At 40.3% G+C, this 18,536-nt stretch overlaps 3 protein-coding genes across 4 annotated transcripts; all 3 read left to right on the top strand.

Moving 5' to 3' along the window:
* Positions 1–2,659: 2,659 nt before the first annotated feature.
* On the top strand, positions 2,660–5,780 carry tubb1 (tubulin, beta 1 class VI). Its single transcript, XM_068712405.1, has 4 exons — positions 2,660–2,743; positions 3,378–3,486; positions 3,650–3,760; positions 4,251–5,780. The coding sequence occupies exons 1-4, from the start codon at positions 2,687–2,689 to the stop codon at positions 5,393–5,395; spliced, it is 1,422 nt and encodes a 473-aa protein (XP_068568506.1). The 5' UTR covers positions 2,660–2,686; the 3' UTR covers positions 5,396–5,780.
* A 1,296-nt stretch (positions 5,781–7,076) lies between these two features.
* Positions 7,077–12,700, top strand: prelid3b (PRELI domain containing 3). Its single transcript, XM_068712404.1, has 6 exons — positions 7,077–7,186; positions 8,346–8,514; positions 9,951–10,040; positions 10,429–10,499; positions 10,604–10,706; positions 11,281–12,700. The coding sequence occupies exons 1-6, from the start codon at positions 7,155–7,157 to the stop codon at positions 11,395–11,397; spliced, it is 582 nt and encodes a 193-aa protein (XP_068568505.1). The 5' UTR covers positions 7,077–7,154; the 3' UTR covers positions 11,398–12,700.
* Positions 12,701–13,620: 920 nt separating this feature from the next.
* On the top strand, positions 13,621–17,706 carry aurka (aurora kinase A). 2 transcript variants are annotated; one of them, XM_068711735.1, is made up of 9 exons: positions 13,621–13,926; positions 14,276–14,341; positions 14,702–15,038; positions 15,108–15,147; positions 15,242–15,433; positions 16,070–16,208; positions 16,469–16,617; positions 16,842–17,016; positions 17,165–17,706. In XM_068711735.1, exons 2-9 carry the CDS (start codon positions 14,279–14,281, stop codon positions 17,345–17,347), a joined length of 1,278 nt encoding a protein of 425 aa, XP_068567836.1. In that variant the 5' UTR covers positions 13,621–13,926; positions 14,276–14,278; the 3' UTR covers positions 17,348–17,706. The 2 variants fall into 2 exon arrangements, with proteins under 2 accessions (XP_068567836.1, XP_068567835.1); XM_068711734.1 differs by having other exon boundaries at positions 14,702–15,147.
* Positions 17,707–18,536: the final 830 nt, after the last annotated feature.

Genomic DNA, 18,536 nt, shown 5'->3' with positions numbered 1-18,536 from the left:
TATACACCCAAAAGGCATTAATCAATGACGATGAAAAACTATAAAATAAGATTTTTTTTAAATTGTCTAATAACAGTAAATGCCATAATATACATTTAGTTACAATAAGAGACTTCAAATACTTATATTATTGACGAATGACAAAACAAGTTAAGGATAAGGTACTTCTAAACAAACGGCATTTCAATCGTCTCATTTATTATTTCATGTAAGTTTTAGAACGTTTAAAAGAGACGTTTTTAAGACATGCCTTGGTATATTAGGCTATCTCTGTGACTAGTGTTTAACATTTAACTTTTAATCAGGTTTTGAATCCCATACTGAATCAAATGTATTTCCAACTTTCACAAAGTTTCACAAAAGTTGAAGGTTTCTGTCAGCCTAACTAATGGTGATCTGGATCTTGAAACAGCTCCCTGTGTCCTCTCACCTCAAACACTGTGCATCAAAAATCATACACCCACAGACATATACTGCACACACACACACACTCACACACACAAACAAACAAAAAACTTCAACATCCACAATTACGTCAAAAAGAAAGTTTAGGGCAAAACACATAATAGTCATCAATGACAACTAAATGTTACTGTGGCTTCTTAAATGGTAAATGAACTTGCACTTGTAAAGCACTTTTCTAGTCATCCGACCACTCAAAGCGCTTCAACACGTCATTCACCCATTCACACCTATTCATACACCAATGACACTGGAAACCATGCAAGGTGCCACCTCCCTATCAGAACTGACTAACTTGTATATACATTAACATAACATTAATGAATCCCAACAAACAGCTGTGAAAGAATAAAAGAAGAAATGACTTAAATCTTAGAAGCAAGTTAAAGGTAACCTTGTCCTGTGGAGTTTTTTTTACCGTTCAAAGTTTATAAACTCAGAGCACAAAGTTTTCTTTCTTAAGGCCAAATAGTATCATGGTATACCTGCGATACCACTGAACCTTTGTGCACATGCTTCCTAACTGTCAAAGATGGTTGGTAATGGAAAATATTCGTATTCACCACAACAACAAATGGCATATGTACTTGTGGTATTTCCGTCTGTGTGAGTGAAGCAGTGAAGTAGGTTTTCACATACAAGGAATTTGCCTTGGTGTTTAAGTGCATAATTACAATAGAGGAAACAAGTACTGCAAAATACTAGAATCATAAACGTTAAATAGAAGTTTTTTTTAAATGAATATAATATAAATACATCTTTTTTAAATTAATAGAGCCATACCAAAATTAAAACTAAGAAGAATTAAATGTGCAAAAGTCTGACTAAAAATATCCAATTGAGAGTTGTCAGTGTCCTATTAAACAATACATATTTATTTATTTATTCAGATGAAAACTTCCTCATGGAGCTTTATAATGTGACATGTCAAAAACATATGTTTTGAGTAACGCCTATCTGTAATTATAAAAGAACAACAGTGCTGCTTAAAAAGTAGGCGTAATACTTAATTGTCTTATCTGTGGCTCATTTATATTCTTATTACTTGATTTAAAATATAACAATTTGAGCCACATGCTGAAGCATTAAATTGACAATCAGCTACTTTTTCACATGTCAGATCTAAATAAAAAAAAGAGAAAAAGTGGAATGTAGTCTAAATCCTTAAATAAATCCTGGCATCAGAAAATGCTTAAATTTACAAATGTAATCAATTTGCCAATCTTTAAAACAATAACCGCTCCAATGGTGTCATGCTATGCTGGTAATAGTCCTCTAGATGGTAGCATCTCACATCTCCCAACTGCTGCCCATTTTTACACCATTATTATTACACCTACACAGATTTAGTGGGTGAATATGGAAAACTGTATCTGTTTAACATCTGGAAGGAAAATAGGTGCACAATATCCAAATTCTGCTGTGATTGTAATATGACAGAGCGTTGTCATATTACAATCTTGTATTAAATGTCTTTTCTGTCGTTTAAAAAGATTCCTTTCAGACATAGGAACAACATGTCTGGTATATTTGTGTGTGTGTGTGTGTGTGTGTGTGTGTGTATATATATGATCATAGTAATGTCGTTAATCAAATGGGTGTTATCTGACACTGGCCAGAGAAACAAACCACACATTCATCTTCTCTTCACTTCCTTCCTGCTGTTGGTCGCTGGTACAGCTCACAGATGTGTTTCAGCCAAATATCGCCAAAATATTCTCACTGCACCAACTGTTTTCCTCTGCAACAGTTGATAATCCATTCATTTATGATGTATCGACAACAGAGATGTTAAGTTAAGTTCTTTCACCAAGTTTGCACAGCTTTACACAAAAGGAATTACCAAATGCCTTTTCCATTATTTGTAATAACTTTTTAATGCAATTGAATAACTTAATTATCAGTAATTTATTGTATAATTTACATGCACTACTGTGTGCAAACTAAAACATACAGATATACAAGGTGACATGTTGGTAGACTGTAGGCTTACTTAAACTACTTATACAGAGTATAAAAAGTATGGCAAACCCTCTCATATGAAAATAATCTTTGTTTATTATCATTCTGCTAGGAGTGTTCATAGTGCATTAGGGGCCTCCCATATGGCATAGAATGGGGTGACTCCCTGATGACATCATTTCGGGTGGTATATAAAAGACTGGTTGGAGGACTGAAGCCTATCAGACACCTCAGCTGCTCTGTGTACTGTAGCCCGATCATCATGCGTGAAATTGTACATTTGCAAATTGGACAATGTGGCAACCAGATCGGCTCAAAGGTAATAAAATAAAATTCCTGTTTTATGCTACCTGAGAAAAAAAACGAGTAAATGTTTTAACGTGATCGATTACATTTAATAAATATATTTTAAAAATATATTTACATTCCTTTATGATCTTGTTCTGACCAGATTAAGAATCTCTGCTGTACACAGTAAAATTATGAAAATACATGTATATTTTACAAAAAGATGTATTTAAATTATGTAGCAAATTTGGACAAGTAGTGTTCCTTTGCATGGTGCCATCAACAGTTGTGAGTGACACAGGGTGTACCCTGTGAAGCATTACGGGAAAAGATAAGGGCTAAAGTGAGACTGGTATGGGTGGGACATTTTGTTTTTTCATCGCCACAGCTAAAGAGACACATTGTGCTGTTTGACACTGGAGAATGTGCCAATGTAAGCATCAAACCCTTATTATTCTGTTAGGCATCTTCATCATTTATAGCGTGTCGCAGAGATTCCTGATCTGGTTAGAACAAGATCATGAGTTGCCACAGATTAATGACGAGATGCATTTAAACAATTAAACAACTGTATATACGACCATATAAAGTCCCAGAGGGGAAAGGTGTAAAACACTTTAAGTCTGTTGATATGATTATCTCCCTCTTTGGCTTTCTCTTTCTAGTTTTGGGAAGTGATCAGTGAAGAACATGGGATCAATGCAACAGGCAACTATGAAGGAGACAGCAACCTCCAACTGGAGAGGGTCAACGTCTACTTCAACGAGGCAACAGGTGATTACTCTATGCAGGCTACACTGTCCGTTTAATAGCTGACAGTTTATTCCACGAACATGGTTCTACTAAATAAAAGTGTTCTCAAACTTTGACACAAAGTGGGGACATATAAATGTTCATTTACGACTTTATTTGTTATTAACTTCCATTCTGTTTGCAGGTGGTAAATATGTCCCCAGGGCCCTGCTTGTTGACCTGGAGCCTGGTACAATGGACAGTGTGAGAGGAAGCCGCATCGGAGCCCTTTTTAGGCCAGACAACTTCATCCACGGTGAGACAAAAAAGGAAACAGTCATACCGGGAAATACCTGCAAGACTGTCTTGCTTTTATCAAAAGGCAGTTTTTACTATTATGTGGAAAACTTTAAACACTTGTGGTACAGCCGTATTCGTGCTTCGGATACAAATGCCTCCCAACTGGTGTATGAATAAATTCTGCATTTTCAACCAGCTAGCTCTTTATCCAATGGTATTGAAAATGTTTCTTACATCAGGGAGTGGAGGATCATTTAAATCCGTTTAAGTCATAAAAGAAGATAAAAACATCAACACAGTATTTAACCCAAAAAAGGTCAAAACATATTGTCAACATAGAGCTGAGCATCTAAATGCAAAGCAGTGTTCAATCTATAGAGAAGTGGCACATTTTATGCTTTATGTTTTTATATGTTATGTTTTTATAATTGCAAAGTATGCTGTATGTTTTCCCTCCACTAGTTCTATTGACGGGAGAGATTATTTTATTAATTTTGGTGTTACAGGGAACTCAGGAGCTGGAAATAACTGGGCGAAGGGCCACTACACGGAGGGAGCGGAGCTGGTGGAGCAGGTGGTTGACAGAGTGAGGAACGAGAGTGAAAGCTGTGACTGCCTGCAGGGCTTTCAGCTGGTTCACTCACTGGGGGGTGGCACCGGCTCTGGCATGGGGACCCTCATCATCAACAAGATCCGAGAGGAGTACCCTGACCGCATCGTGAACACTTTCAGCATCCTGCCCTCCCCTAAAGTCTCTGACGTGGTGGTGGAGCCCTACAACGCCACGCTGTCAGTCCACCAACTCCTGGAGAACACAGACGAGACCTTCTGCATCGACAACGAGGCCCTCTACGACATCTGCTTCCGCACGCTGAAACTGACCACGCCGACTTACGGGGACCTCAACCACTTGGTCTGCATGACCATGAGCGGGGTCACGACCTCCCTGAGATTCCCTGGGCAGCTCAACGCCGACCTGAGGAAGCTGGCTGTCAACATGGTGCCTTTCCCTCGCCTCCACTTCTTCATGCCAGGCTTCGCCCCCCTGACGGCCCGCGGCAGCCAGCAGTATAGAGCCCTCACGGTGCCTGAGCTCACCCAGCAGATGTTCGATGCCCGAAACATGATGACAGCGTGCGACCCAAGGAGGGGGCGCTACCTCACCGTGGCGGGCATCTTCCGTGGACGGATGTCCACCAAAGAGGTGGACGAGCAGATGCTTGCAATGCAGCAGAAAAACAGCAACTACTTTGTGGACTGGATCCCCCATAACGTCAAGGTCGCTGTGTGTGACATCCCACCCCGAGGCCTCAAAATGGCCGCCACCTTCATCGGCAACAACACGGCCATTCAGGAGATATTCCGCCGCGTGGGCGAGCAGTTCTCCCTGATGTTCAGACGGAAGGCCTTTCTCCACTGGTATACAGGAGAAGGGATGGATGAATTGGAGTTCACTGAGGCAGAGAGCAACCTCAACGACCTTGTGTCGGAGTACCAGCAGTACCAAGAGGCCACCACCGATCTAGATTGGGAAGCAGAGGAAGAAGAAGAGGAGGGACCTTCATCACCAGCAACAACAAAGGTTCAGTCTGTGGTTGAAGTTAAACTGGAATCAGTCACCGAAACAAGCAAAGACGCTGTGGTTGAGTAGAAGACGTAGGTCATACAGTGTGGTGTGTAAAACATATGCAGGATGGTTGGTCTGAAAAGGAACTTTTATTTTATAGATTAATTTATGACTATGGTTGATTTAGACAACCTCTACTTGAGAAAATTGACATTTTTAAACAAAAGTGCTTATTGTCTTTTATGCATTCTTCAAATGATCTGTACGCTTATATGTTTGTTTTTTAGAAGTTCTTTCTTGGATAGTAAAATTTGAAAACTATGAAAATGTTTGTAAATACAGTATGGAAAAGTTGTTGTTATGCCAGCTCTATATAATCCACAGCCATAAAAAATTAAAAAACAAAAAACAGTAAATGTTGCATTGAGTGTTTATAAGTTATGATGGTAATAAAAACAGCAACACCAAAGATTGATGATTTCTTATTACGGGTACATTCATTACATTACTAAAAAATACCAAAATACATTTATTTTTCATTCAGTTTTATCATTTGAACTGAAACTGGATAACCAGTGATGGACAGTACTTTGACAGCACAGTGACACCGTCACCGTTCAAGGCTGTCACACAGTTTCAGTTACGAGTCTGGGACATAGAGATTACACATAACTTGGCCAGCAGTGTCTGCCCTTTGAGATAAGCACACATGACGTGGAGAGCACTACTGCACTAAAGTCGCCTACACTCATAGGGCTAAAGAAGATAATACTGCATGTAACCCACATGTGAATATGGGTTAAGGGGACAAAAGCAGGATTGCCTCAGAGAGGCCAATCTGCTTCAAGTTACAAGCAGGCAATGAGGTCAAGATGGAAAAAAGCCTTCAAATATATTGCATAGATCGGGTTAAAATGCAGCAAAATGGGACCATAATTTAGCTCCTACTTTTACCAACTATTTGATTCTGAGAGGCAGCACTAATAATGATGTATCAAGTGTAATGGATAACCATAACTTATCATAGGAGCTGCCATTCTCAAATTAAGGACACCACTTGTTGGTGTCCTGGTCAATAGCATAATTGGGAAACCAGTACTTATTTTCAGTAGACCAGTGATTGTCCTGATGAAATATTAAAAAAATGGAATTAAGTAACTTAAGAGACAGTCTGCAAAAAATACACATAATTGAAGCAGCATTTTTGCTTTTGCAATCATGTCAATGATCTCAATACCTTTCCAGATTCACGTCCAGACCTGTCCTGCAGTTTGAAAGTCATCAAGGTGGATTTCTGCAACTTATGTTAAGAAATGTCACTCTCTTTGGGCAGGTGTTAAGAGTTGCAAAGAGTACAAACTTCAATAGCCCACAGTGGCAAATTGCAGAGCACTGCCTACGATATTTCCACTGTGTTGATCTAGCAGTCTTTCATTCATTCAAGGTTGTAGAGAACTTTCAACCTTCACTGAGCTGAATTGTGTAACATCCGAGGTTAAATGGCCGATACGTCCATAATGTAGGTTACACAGCTTAATAGGCAATGTGGCCTACTGCATGCTGTAGGTGAAGAGCGATAACCATGTAAATGTCTATGGCTTATCCATTGTCGAGTTTTACATAAACCATTTCATTCAGCTGCTCGCCGTGTCAGCTGACTCATGCGGCATGTAGAAGAGCGCAAGTGCGTAGCTCTTACCCCCCGCCCCACGTGACTGCTGTGGTACAGTGGGCGGGGACTTGCAGATGTCTCTGAACGCGTGCAACTGATTTCAGTCAGTCCAACCGGCTTCTACCAGCGCCTCGACTCCGGCAGCATCTGTCAGCTAGACACCGTTAAACAATGAAGATCTGGGCATCAGAGCACATATTCAAGTAAGTAGCGAAGTTATTATTTATTTTTTATTTCCGACGATGTGTTTAGAGATTTCATCGGTTCATTGTCAGGCAGTTCAGTAACGTCTGTCTTCGTGTTTAATCCGGTTACACACGCGTGGTTTATGACAGAAGACCTCAACAAGACAGCTGCTTACGATAACGTAAGGGTTACTGGCTAGTATGCTGGTAGTAGAAGCTTATAATAGGAATGTAACTTAGACATATTCCCCCCATGTCACTGCAGTCGGTAGCTTTTTTTTTTTTAAGAGAAACATTGTTTAAACATGCGCACACACCAATAGCGTAACGTTACATACAATACATAAATAAACGTAAAGCCGTATCTATGGTGAATACATAACTGTTTTAAATTGCGTAACCTGTCGGTCAGGACTAGCCCCCAGCGCGCGACCTTTCTCCCACATTTCTTATTCGCGTGCCTGATTGCGTCACTGGATTACGTCGTCACGTCCACGCGTCTCCAAGGCAACCATTCACTCTAACGTTAGATCGTTATATTCATCTTTACTTTACGGTGCTATTAAAAAAATAAAATAAAATAAAAAACCTGATGTTACTGAGACTGAATGCCATTTCCTTTCACCTCGTTCACTTTACGTGCGGGTCATTGTGGAACCATGTTAAATACATTTAAAAAAAGCCCATCTAGGTATTGTTAGCTGACTGTACTAGTATCAAAGGAAAAACTAATTAGTGCATGCAAATGGCCCCTGTAAGTCGTATGCTATTATATCATACATTAATGGATATATTACCACTGATGCTTTGTGTGTAATTATCATTTTACTGTTGTAGTTAAATCTGTAACGGATGGAGCAAAAAGTAATGGAGCAAAAAGTAACCTAAAATAGTAGTGGAGAAGAAGCTCAAAGTACAGAACTTCAGTAGATACATGGTTACGTTCCACTACGGTACACAAGCAATTTGTTTAAAAACTAAGAATGTAGGATATTGAGTTTTATCATGAAAGTATCAAAAGTAAGTCCAGTTGAATATCAGTTTTTGTTTTCCTAAAGACGTAAATAGAGTAACTCACTATCAGATCGTCATTTAGATAGTGTCTGCATTTGCATCCTTTTTTTTTTTTATTGCAATGCTTCAATAGTATTTTTGTTTTTTGGCTTTCCTTCAACAGCCATCCTTGGGAGACGGTGACCAAGGCTGCTATGCAGAAGTATCCCAACCCCATGAACCCCAGTGTGATCGGAGTGGATGTGTTGGACAGAAGCATCGACAAACAGGGACGCCTCCACAGCACAAGACTGCTCGGCACAGAGTGGGGTCTTCCATCCATAGTGAAATCTGTGAGTTTTTAAAAAACGGGCCTGCTGTCTAGCATCACTGTCACATGTTTTTGCTGCTTGTAGTGTGCCTGCTTTGGTTTCACACTTAAAATGTACACATGTGACTCTGAATGGGGAAACACTTGACCTGACCTGAAAGTATGTGCTCGTGGTTATAGCCCGAGTCCGTTATGTCCCAGAGATAGTGCAGGTTAATGCTTTCCAGGCGGTGAGCGTGACATAAACCCTCAAGGCTATTTCGGTCCAGGGGCAGCCTGGTTTGCTGAAAGGAGCCGAGCGGCGAGTTCATGGCTATGTGCCACGGCTCGTGTTGTACAGGACACGGTAGTGTCATTCTTTTCTCATAGCTGAGTTGTAACCCTTCACACCATGTGATGTAACTTTCCATCTCTGTCCACCCGGCTAAAACTAGAGGGCACTACTTGAAAGAAAGGCAGTGACGGAGGCCTCTGGATTTCTGCAACATGTCATTTGAACTTTCCACAGTGTCTGTAGACTTTCTGATTTCACTAATGATAAGGCTGGAAAAAGATTCTATAAAGATTTAGCCCATGTAAACACTGGCTAACCAGCTGCTGTTGTTTAGCTTTGACCTTTGTCTTCGGTGTCTGAGGATGGGGTTGTTGTCAGAGACAACATCTATGAATAGCCCCTTTAATTCCAAGGACAGTCTATGCCACAGACTGTCCCAGTGACTGCATATTAACGCAGCCTGTAATCAGATTGTCTCAAAGCAAATCACCCTTGAGCCACAGTGTGAGCGCGTAAACCGGATGTATCATGTAAACGTCTTCCTCTGACACCAGTTTAAACACAGGAATGTACTACTAAAATAATCCCTCTTTTCCATAAATGTCAGAAAAGTTGTGTATTTCATTACAGCTCAAGCTAGTTGAACAGATCCTAGTATAGAAGTAGAGTGGCACATCAGATTTATGGAGATGTCAGTCTTTATTTTTCATTTTTGTAATGTGCATACAAATATTTTGAGGTGAAACTGCACCTAAAAGATGCCACTTGTCCCCAAACAAATTTAAACAGATAAAAAAAGTAAGTAATTTTAGATTTTAGATTTAAAGTCACAAGGAAAATAAATTAATTTCGTTCAATTCATGGAGTGTGAGCAGGACAAGTTCAGATTGACTGCATATTATTCATCTCTGCTGGCACTAGTGTGTTTCCACTGACAACCCTGATTAAGCAACTTTTAGTGAATTTTTTTCTTTTCTTTTAAATGACATTGTAACTTAAATGTAGATTAAGCCGAAGTAAACAGATGATTTGTGGATGAATCTGTGTGTGAAAATGAATGCATGAGTAAATAAAGGCACCATTTAAAAAGTAGAACAAAAGAAGTCTGCACTTAGATTAAGTAACATCTGCAAGAAACATTTTATTTCAGTTTGTAGTAAGCGTGTTTCCGTCTTTGCCCTCAGATCATTGGTAACGCACGGACATACACGTACGTTCAGGAGCACTCGGTTGTGGATCCCAAAGAGAAGATTTTCGAACTTCAGTCCTCAAATGTGAGTACTCACGACACGACACCTTCCTCTGCTAACACCCTCGGGTCAATGTTGAGATTTAACCATCAGTGTGGGGGCGTGGCTTATGCAACCTGCTCATCTGTTCACAAAACACGTTCTATTTAAGATGTGTCAACCAAAAACACCCATCGAGATCCACCTTTTGTGCCTCCCTCTCATCTGAACACATGCGAGCTTACTGCGTTATACCTCTGGAATGAAGCCTTGGTTGTTCCACAGGTTATTAGCTTGATCAATATTCTGTCAACTTTTCAACAATTCAAGTTTGTTTAAGCAGTTGTGAGACTTGTCTGATGGCTCTCGCTGTGATACTGCACCAGACAGTTAACCTTACATGAATTTGTCTTTTGTGATATTTCCTCTGCAGATCACTTTCACGAACATGGTGTCTGTGGATGAAAAGTTAACATACAAACCTCACCCTGACGACCAAGACAAGTAGGTTTCTTTCTTTTTTTTAACATAGCAGGGATTTTTAAATAACACTGATGAATCATGAATCGAAGCATTCAGGACTTTCTTTTAACCTCTTTTAACTCTAGAACAATATTGACCCAGGAGGCGATCATCTCTGTGAAAGGAGTCAGCCTCAGCAGTTACTTGGAGGGAGTATTGGCCAGCACCATCTCTGCTAACGCTGGAAAGGTTAGAGGTCCTTAGAAGGCTCTTTTTTTTTTTTTTTTTAAAGTGGGACCCAAAACACAAACAGATAGTTCCCAAAATGACAAATGTTAAACTAAACATCTAGACTGATTATTGTTTGGGTCCTGCACTTATGATGTGGACTATTTGTTCTGGACTACTCACAAAATAACAAGTGGTTCCCAACCTTTTTTAGGTTGTGATCTCTTGAAATGAAGCACTGTCTACATGTTGCCCTTTAGCGTGGACATAAGTTGTAAACAGTTAAGGCAAAGAGTAACTTGTGATCCTTTTCAGATTTTTACAAGCCCCGAAACAATGTAACAATGTTCACAAGAAAAAAAACTTGACTAATATTATTATTGAGTATTTAAACACAAGTTAAAAGATTAAGGATCATGCTTTCAGATAATCTTTCCTCAAATTTCTTGCTATTGGAAAGATGAGAACCACTGCTCTCTTTTCTTTTCATGGCAACAGGTCATTCTTGTCCTTTCCATCTATTCAGCTTCATGTAATTCTCTTAATTTTCCCTCGTATGGACTAACTGTTTATTGTATTGCTTGTTCTCCATCAGGGCCGTGAAGCCATGGAGTGGGTGATCAGGCGACTGAATGCAGAGATCGAGGAGCTGGCAGCCACAGCACGCGGGACCATACGAGCCCCAATGGCTGCTGCCGTCACTGAGAAATGACACCTGCCTCTCTTTGCCAGCAGAATCTGAGAGAAACTGCTCGCCACCACATCGAGCCTCCCTTTGTGACGCTCCGGTGCTGTTTTGGTGCTCTGGAGTTTTTTTTGTATTGTTTGAGGGTACAATTCATCCATCTCATATACTTTTTACTATCTACATTAGATATATTTTTAACAGCAGACGGCAACATAAGGGGATTCTGTGGAGCGTCTTTAGTAGGATGCTGCCTGACAGGACCTGCAGTGATAAGAGACTCAGGGACAAGTTTAAACACCACTGTTATCTGTGGGTTTACAAACATGTAGCCAAGAGGTGTCCTAGGCACTGGATGAGCTGAAAACAAGGAAAGTGCCAAAAGCAGACGCACCTCTTTTTGTGCAGCACTTTTACCTCAGAAGTCTCATTGGCATGAACTCTCTTTTTACAATGACAGTGAAAAGAAAAGCTCCTGTCGAGACACATTGGCAGAAAACAATGCCTTGTTGATGCAGGAGTCAAATGCAATGCATGTCAAGGGTACATGGGAGAGGTTTGGTTGACATGGGGGTTATGTGCATGTTTATTTGTGCAAGAGATCTCAACAATGTTTTCATGTGGGACCTCGGTAATAACAAGACACACTGCACCAGGTGACATCTATGTACATGTAAGCCTGAATATGAACTGTATTTTGTTATGTGATGACTAATGTTATTTAAGTGAAATGAAGGGATCAAGCTATTTGCCATATTTATGTTTTTGAACAAAGGTAGAAGGCCTTCTCAAATGCTGCGTTAGTATAACTTTGATATAAATCAGAAAGATGTGTGGAGACTAAAGACAACAGTAAAAACGTTTAGTTACACGTTCAGGTTCAGCTGGACATGTTTGCTGAGCTCAAACAGTTTTATCAATACTACTGTTCCTCTCAGCGAGAGATTTGAGACCTTTGCATTGACTTGTATTTGCACTTACGAGATAATACATGCTAACAATGAAAAGCTGCTACACATGTGACGATGCTGATGATCTGTGAATGCTTGTTTGACAGACAATTTGCATTTGAGAAGGTCTTTCTTTATATACAAGACAGCAGTGTGGAGATGTGAATGATTTAGTTTCTCTATTAGAAACACAACCTGTAACAGGAATATTTATTTAAAGAGTGAGTTGCAACTTTGGTTGCACATTGAGAAATGTGATATAACCTGCTTAGTTAATAATTGCATTTTGTGCATTATGTCCGGGTGCTTGTTAAAAGAAACCGTTTCACCAACTGCAGAATGTGATAATAAAATAAAATATGTTATTCTGTTTAATAAAAGATTTTTCCCAGCAATTCTTCAAATTAGGTCCTAAAATAAAAAGGCCAGGATAGTGTTGAAATGCAAATCAAATGTTTTCAGAAAACTAAATGCTCTATTTCTAAGTTAGAATTCAATGTAAGTTATGATATATCTAACATGGAGTGGATATTTATCCAACTATATTATAAGTAGAAATATGGCCTGTGGGAAAACTTGTTCAGTGCATATGATTCTGCCAAATAGATTGAATTTAGGCGGTTCAGTCGATGACTGCATTGTTGGCTATGAAGGGTGTGAAGGTATATTTGTGCTGTGCTTCTCTATATTATAAGAGGCTACACACTGAAACGCCTGCAGCAGGTGTGGACCAGCACAACTGCATTCTTCAAACGTTGGTCACTCACTTTAATTCAAGAGTTATGCTGCCACACGTTGGCCAAATGATAAGACTTCCAATTTACTCTTGAGAAGTGTAAGAATATATATATATTTTATGTAATGTAAAGAAATGTCATGAAATTGCACTGAGCAAACTTCGCAAATATTGTTTGGGCTCTCACCTCTGAGCATCTCAGCACGCTAATGAGCAGCCTTGTAAGCATAAGAAAAGGTACGATTTATTGAAAGTGTCTTGTGTCTGATTGTGTTTGAACTAAATTAAATAATGGCCATCTAATACAAGTCTTTCACTACTGTTATATGCAGAATGTGTGGGTTTCAGAGGTAGATGAGATGTAGTTCATACAGGGTGTAGGTGGTTTGATTTGTCTGCTGCTGCCCCCTGCTGTTTGGGAGGATTCCCCCGACGTCACGCTACACCCTTTAAAATCAACCTATGGTGAGGAGCACAGAGCATTCTCTCAGCCAATCGGTGGCCGCGGTGCATTTAAAGGTTTTGAACAGAGGGACGTTTGAAACTGAAGTCAGACCAGCAGTGTTTGGGGGAAGTGTGTTAGCTAGCACAAGCTGAAGTCGATTCTGCATATATTTATAGTTTGGTTTGATCCGTATTCATCAGCGTTTACCTTCTTACAACACCGAACTGTCTTTTAATAGGGTTTGTACTGCGATAGCGTTGAAAATCCACCTCGCGGTATCGTTACACTAAATATGTATGTAGTCGTACCTGCTAGCTAGCGGAGACGTTAAAGCTACACGCTTGAGAGCTAACGTTGCTCTGGGATTATATTCTGGATTAATTATCAATCAATTGCTCCCGGTCATTGTGCAATTAGCCATTTAGGTAAGTAACGTTATCAACTGCGTACCAGTAGAGTTGTGTTGGATGTTTGGGATGCTATGGTTACCAAATGGCTAACGTTAGCTCAAACTTAACGTCTGGAGCGTATGGTTACATTAGCCACCCGACGGAGAATGCTACAACTGGGCGGCTTGTAATTTACGTTTTCAATTATTATCCTTTTTCCTAAATGAATGGTATATAAGTAAAGGGAGCATCTGTGATACGGTACACAACGTTTGTGGTGACAATGCTAACGTTCTTGTTAACATTGAGACGACGTAGACTACTACAACATTTAAATGATCCTCCATCTTTGTGTTAAGATAACCTCTACTGTACCGTTTCTCAGGAGATGGACTCTTCTGCCAGGCTCAAGATAACAAAGGACATGAAACTTCAAAGGCCTGAAGTGAAGGTAATGCACAACATCACCATAAAACTAATGAATACAAAACTACTGTCACAGGTTGTGGGCTCACTTTTCGTCACCTTCGTCATTGTATATTGATGTGAATGTGTTGAGCTTTCAACTTCACACAGTCTCTGCACATTATTCAAGTTTGAGATATAAACACCAGACACACAGCTATGAGTAGACATGCACGCACTGGCCGAATCCCAAACGTCTAGCTAAAAGTGTGACTACAACAGGAATGATTGGGGTTAAGAAATTAAAGTCGATAAAACGACACATCCAGAAAAGATGGAGCCTTATTGCTTCTTTGTCTTTTAAAAGCCAGTTTGTTCCGTGTTTGAGGATTTTCTTTGATTGCAGTCGGTCAGCGTTGGGCCAAAGCGGATTCCTGTGTCTCAGCAGTCACAGATGACTGCGGTTACACCAACTCCGCACCAGCGGGTTCTAGGTGTGTCGAATGGACCTCAGCGCATCCAGCGGCCTATGACGCACCAGAAGTCGGCGTCTCACGTCTCGGTTGCTGTCAAGTCCACGCACCCCACTGATCAGAATGTGAATCCTGCTACTCAGAATGGAAACCGTGTCCCGCAGCCCAAACGCGTTTCTCAGCAAATCCAACCAAAGACAGTTGTCCCCAAGGTGAACCTGGAGCCGGCCAAACCACCATCTGAACCTGCAAACCTGGAGAAGCCACAGAGTAAGCAGAACACAAAATCAACTGAACTAATCAATTGTGAGTTTTTGCTAAAATATTTTTTGTTGACAGACAAACCTGCCAAGAATGATTCAAACACCTCTGCATCAAAGTAAGTGTGATTTATTGTTCTTTTTTTATTCTTTTCATATCGATGACAAATTGTTATTGTCGGTAACTAACTATGCATGTTTCTGCTCACACAGCAAGCGGTGGAGTCTGGAGAATTTTGACATCGGCCGTCCCTTAGGAAAGGGTAAATTTGGAAACGTCTACCTGGCCAGAGAGCGACAAAGTAAGTTCATCTTGGCCCTGAAGGTGCTCTTCAAGAAGCAGCTGGAGAAGGCTGGGGTGGAGCACCAGCTGAGGAGGGAAGTGGAGATCCAGTCTCACCTCAGGTAATGCATCGTCCAAATTATGCAATATAGTGCCAAAATATGAATCCTGGGGCTGACCAAAGGCAGTGTGACGCACGCAGTGGTTCTGTTTTTACCGACCTGATTTCTGAATCACTGGTGAGACAAACCTTGATTTTTGTAGGCCAAAGTCGTTGTCACACACTGAAATGTTCATATTGAAAGAACTCCTAACTCATCTTTTTAAAAAGAGGCGTGTGTGCGTGCGACACACACTTGTAGACTTGAGTTGGGGTTAGTGATGGCAGGACTGGGTTCCCCTGTTTAATACAGCATGGTACACTCGTATACCTGCCTTGTTGTTTTATAAAGCCTGGCACTTTCAAGTGTGAACACTCTCTTGTGCTCTTTAGTCGTCCTTGTGTGCTGTTGCAGCATGGTCGGATAAACCCACCACAATGTGTTTACTGGTTACTGTGGTTAAAGCATTTTGCAACTGGGTAATTCGTGGACAAACAGATTTCTGCTTAGTTCATGTTTCTATTTTAAGTTAAAACCTGAATTGGGCCATGCTCTGTTTGAAAGACTTGCCACGAGTGATTGCATTTTGCATTGGCTTCCTTTTTTAGTTCTGTCCATTTACTTTGCTCTTTTGAAATATTGATTGACGTCCTGCAGGCACCCCAATATCCTGCGCCTCTACGGTTACTTCCATGACTCATCGCGTGTCTATCTCATCCTGGAGTTTGCACCCAAGGGTGAACTGTACAGTGAGCTGCAGCGCTGTGGATGTTTTCCGGAGGCCAGAAGTGCCACAGTAAGTGCCAATTTAAGACCTTTTTGTGAAATGTGTACTTTGTTATTAAATGAGCAATTGACATCACCAACTGAAACGCATGTATAATTGTAATCAGTCTAAGTAATTATTAAAGTTCATATTAGGGGTACACTAATTCCAAAAACCTGTTCTATGTTCGGTGTCTTTCCTAGAGTTTATCATTTAAGAAATGAAGAGGATGCTGTGAAAAACAGAACGTGATGCATGTTGTAATCACCGTGCTTTTTGTGCTGTACTAGTACATCATGGAGCTGGCAGATGCACTCAACTATTGCCACTCCAAGAAGGTGATCCACAGGGACATCAAACCAGAGAACCTGTTGCTGGGAGCCAGCGGGGAGCTAAAGATTGCAGACTTTGGCTGGTCTGTTCACACTCCCTCCTCCAGGTATGCACAGACATGTTTTTGGTCAAAAGGGCATCTTTTTGTTTACAACCTTTTTCATTGAGAGCTTTTATTGACTCTTTGTTTGGATAGGAATAATGGTTTAATTTGCGATTCACTTGTTTGGCTTCAGTGTCTGTGCTCAGGTCAGGAATTACTAGTTTCTTTTTTTTTTTTTTTTTGGGCCTTCTACATCAAACTAACTTTATTAATGTCTCTCTGTTCAGGAGATCCACGCTCTGTGGCACGCTGGACTACTTGCCTCCAGAGATGATTGAGGGGAAAACTCATGATGAAAAGGTGGATCTGTGGAGTCTGGGCGTCCTTTGCTACGAGTTCCTGGTTGGAAAACCCCCCTTTGAAACAAAAAGTCACGAGGAGACCTACCGCAAGATATCAAGGGTAAGGCATGAATAGCTAGACACCCCAACAATTATCATTTAATGTAGAGCTCCGTAGTTTCAGAAGCCTTTTCCTCCCACTTGAGTTTGCAGGCCTTGCACTACAGTTTAGCTGGTAACCCTTTGTGCTGGTTGTTTTTGTCATCCAGGTGGAGTACACCTACCCCGCACAGGCCAATATCGGTGCTGGAGCCAAAGACTTGGTTGCGAGGCTGCTGAAGCACAACCCAATGCACAGACTGCCCATCCAGGGAGTCCTGTCCCACCCCTGGGTGGTCGAGAGCGCCACCAAGAAACCCACAACCATGACCAATGAAGAGCTCGGCCAGTGAGCCTCTTTGTCCCCTCAGACCTGAGGTCTGTTCATGTGAGGGAGCAGTGGACCACAGAGGTGTGGAACACGGACACCAGTGGGCAGCTGATTATTTAGAATCTGCTCGTACTACTATATTGACTATAAAATCACTTCTTGTGGATGTTTTTGTCTGCAGGCATCTTGAGCCACTTTGTTATCTTCTTATTTCTTATCCTTTTCCTTGTTTCACAAATGGCATCCTCTTGCCTGTAAATATTTTGCCGTTTTTGTGTAATTATGAGAATTTTATTGAGCTTTTCTAAAATGCCATTACTTGAAATAAAAGAGCGTCTGTCGTGGAATATGTCACTTTTGAATTAAACGGTATAAGTCTTACAGTGACTCTTCTGATCATTCCATCAACCCTCTTTTTATTAAGCGCCTCCAGTGGCACGTGGCCAGCAGAGGGCGCCAGCATACCACTAGAGTTGGATTGGGAATTTGTTACATATTTCAGATATTAATTCCACTGACACTGTTAATAAACCTGTTCCACATTTATTTTCTCCTACAATTAAATCTTAAGCTATTATTTTTGCTTTTATAATGATTTTTTTTTTTTTTTTTTTTTTTTTTGCAACTGAAGAGTTTAAAAAAAAGTCAAGTTTGAGTCTAAAAAATATAGGAAATGTATCTTTTTAAATTGTAAAATATAAATTGTATCCATTGTCTTTATTTTTGTATAAATGAGTCAAAGGGAAAGTTTCCTTGTTGAAGAACTAACTAGTGACTAAAACTATGATTGGCACAATTATCAGTCAATACCAAATAAAAGTATGACACAAAGCTGTTGCTTTGGAGGCCTGTTCAATGTGAAAAGCAATTCAAGCAACAACGAAACATTCTCTGCTGGATGAAAACGTTAAAACGAATATATAGTATGCCCGCCACGTGCATGGAGGGGACCGATGGCTCTACTGCTGTCATGTTTCTGTTTTGGAGCACTAGGTGGCTCCCGAGGCACAATGTTTAGTAAAACTGAGATGATTATGAAAGGAAATTCGTATTATTGCAAGTAATCTTAGAAATCCTTCATTTAGATTCACGGCTTTACTTGTGAAGCTATTTTCTTTTTGTGCTTTTAATTTAAGAATTTTTTTGTTGACTTATTCTGGCTAGTTATTAAAATAAACTGGTGATGCGTGTCCTCAGGAAAATGGCTGAAT

The sequence above is a fragment of the Cebidichthys violaceus genome, unplaced genomic scaffold (genome assembly GCF_023349555.1).
Source record: "Cebidichthys violaceus isolate CVI_PGR_0920_01 unplaced genomic scaffold, fCebVio1.0.p SCAF_17, whole genome shotgun sequence".
NCBI lineage: Eukaryota > Metazoa > Chordata > Actinopteri > Perciformes > Stichaeidae > Cebidichthys > Cebidichthys violaceus.
The sequence above is the reverse complement of the archived record's forward strand: the minus strand, read 5'-3'. Positions and strand labels throughout refer to the sequence as shown.